Source organism: Micropterus dolomieu, linkage group LG12 (assembly GCF_021292245.1).
Source record: "Micropterus dolomieu isolate WLL.071019.BEF.003 ecotype Adirondacks linkage group LG12, ASM2129224v1, whole genome shotgun sequence".
Classification (NCBI taxonomy): Eukaryota; Metazoa; Chordata; class Actinopteri; order Centrarchiformes; family Centrarchidae; genus Micropterus; species Micropterus dolomieu.
In genome coordinates, this window is record NC_060161.1 from 11,664,482 (window position 1) to 11,666,707 (window position 2,226).

Here is a 2,226-nt window from a genome sequence, read left to right on the forward strand (position 1 = left end):
TGGGGTATTTATTTTTAAAACCTAGTATATGAATGCACAAAGTCTGGGGAAAACAACAGCAACATCAACAAAATCAAGACAACAGCATGTCACAAATGACGCAGTCTCCCTCAGGACCAATCAGTTCAAAATATGCCCACTTGTTTTGACCAGTAATTGCACAGACCCCTTTGGGTTAATCAGTGCAATTCTGAAAACGCTGCAACACAGCGATGAGGGATGCATCATCCCCCCAAAGTTTGGTCAAAGTCAGACAGGCTACCGTCTTAAACTGTTGTTGTTGTTGACAGACGGACTTACATTAATAAATCAAACCGGACATTTCCTCACTGGCGAAGAGAAAGACTGGAGAGAACATTGAGGGCAGAGAGCTGCATGGCAGAATGAAGGCTATATGCGGTATTAGTTGATGAATCGGCCTTTCAATAACAATCAGATATTAGCCAGTCAGTGTCACCCACTGCTGTTGTGACAGAGGTGATGATGTGATACTCCTCAGCCAAGTTGAAGGGTGTCATTAAAATGTGCCAGAGGGAGTATCGAATTTCCCATCAAGCACAAGATGATAGGTGCAGAACGTGTCCGAAGTTAACAGCGACCCAAATAAGTGCACAGATTTGTCACCACATTGTGCGATGGGATAGCTGCCGTGGTAGTCCGGCTGTATTTAGCATAATAGTAGCCTCCAACATCGCCAAAAGTGCTATAACTCAAATGTCATACTGGACGAGCACGTATCATTCAAATTGCTGTGGGAGTTGTGCTTTGTTTGGGGAAAATCAGATTCCACAACACAAGAAACAGCAGAGCCAGTTCAAGTGCTTTTTGATCTGACTCTCTGCGCAGTGAATGTTGCTGATGCCACTGTGAGCACAAAATTGGCTTTACACATTAAACATGTCTGCCCTCTGAACTCTCTGCACCGTGGTATGACAAATTTAAATTTTGGAAATAAAAGTTGCCGTCTTCACAACTGTGGTGTAAAGGGTACCAGAAAGAACATTCACTTGGGGAACTTGCAGAGCTTTAAAATGTATAATGTTGCCTATCAGCGGCTCCAATCCAAACGCATCTGAGTCTGCTTTGAAAAAACCCGTATTAGTCACATGCTGAACAGAGTGAAGGAGCCCTAAGGAGGCTGTGTGATGTCTCACCCCGGAGGTCCTCTCCGATGCCCAGAGCCAGGCCATCTTTGGTCCACTGAACAATGCCTGAGTAGTTGAAGACAACACAGGACAGGATCACCCTCTGGCCCCGCACCACCGACTGGTCTGCCGGCTCCTGAGAGAACCTCGCCGTCCACACTGGAGAGGCAGGATAGGGATATGGGGGGAAAAGAGAGAAATAAGTTAGGGACTGTGTCATTTTCACTGTGTATGCAGTGCGGGCAAGCTACTGTAAAGTCCCCCCAAACACAGCTATAGCATGTTATCGTACATGTGGTTTCACGGTCAACTGATTGAAAACTGCGTTCCCCCGGGCAGAGATGGAATGCCACGACGACTGCCACCTCTGATCACACATTGGCTTGCGGCCTTTAACTGTGGCGGCGTAAAGAGCGGCATGGAAAGACGGAGGTGTCGAAGAACAGGAAATCCGAACAGAGTCGGAGGGGAAGAAAGAGAAAGAAAGAAGAGGAAGAGGCGGCTCACGCTGACTCAGGAGAGAGGAGCTGGGAGATCAAACAGGCAACTTCAGCCATAGGGTCTCTCCCAACCCCTTTTCTTCTCGCTCCCGACTTTCGAAACTGCCAAAACTCTCCGGCCCTCCCTACTCGCCTCTCTCTCTGTCTCTCCCTTCTTCATTCCTGCCAGTGAGTCATCTCGCAGGCTTCCACTCCCCAACCCCAAACTACAGTGGATGTCATTGTCTCCCAGGCTCTCTCCCTCCAGCGTGTAGTCCACTACCACAGCAGACAGACCAGCACCGCGCCGGCCCACCGACCGACAGTCTGATATGAGGGAGAGACAGGGATAAAAAAACCTCTCTGCTATTGTTCCACGCTGTAAGATGACAAGTTGTAATTAGCTCTCCCTTGAAGCCGTGACACTCGTACAATAGAGGAGAGGCAATCAGCGTGGAGGATTTGCATCTTGCTTTAAATTTTCTTGCTTTCATTTCTTTACCCGCTCCCAATTCTTAATTATTTCTTATTTTTAATTTGTACAGTAGCTCATTAACCCAGTGCTGCATCGTACACCCCCCCCCCCCCCCCCCCCCCCCCCC

At 48.2% G+C, this 2,226-nt stretch overlaps 1 protein-coding gene across 1 annotated transcript in view; it reads right to left on the reverse strand.

Moving 5' to 3' along the window:
- Window positions 1-2,226, reverse strand: part of kirrel1a (kirre like nephrin family adhesion molecule 1a) — a 30,963-nt gene that overhangs the window by 14,670 nt on the left and 14,067 nt on the right. The window contains exon 2 of the mRNA XM_046065747.1: window positions 1,155-1,304. Within this exon, the coding sequence (XP_045921703.1) occupies window positions 1,155-1,304 (150 nt within the window). The remainder of the gene's footprint in view (window positions 1-1,154; window positions 1,305-2,226) is intronic.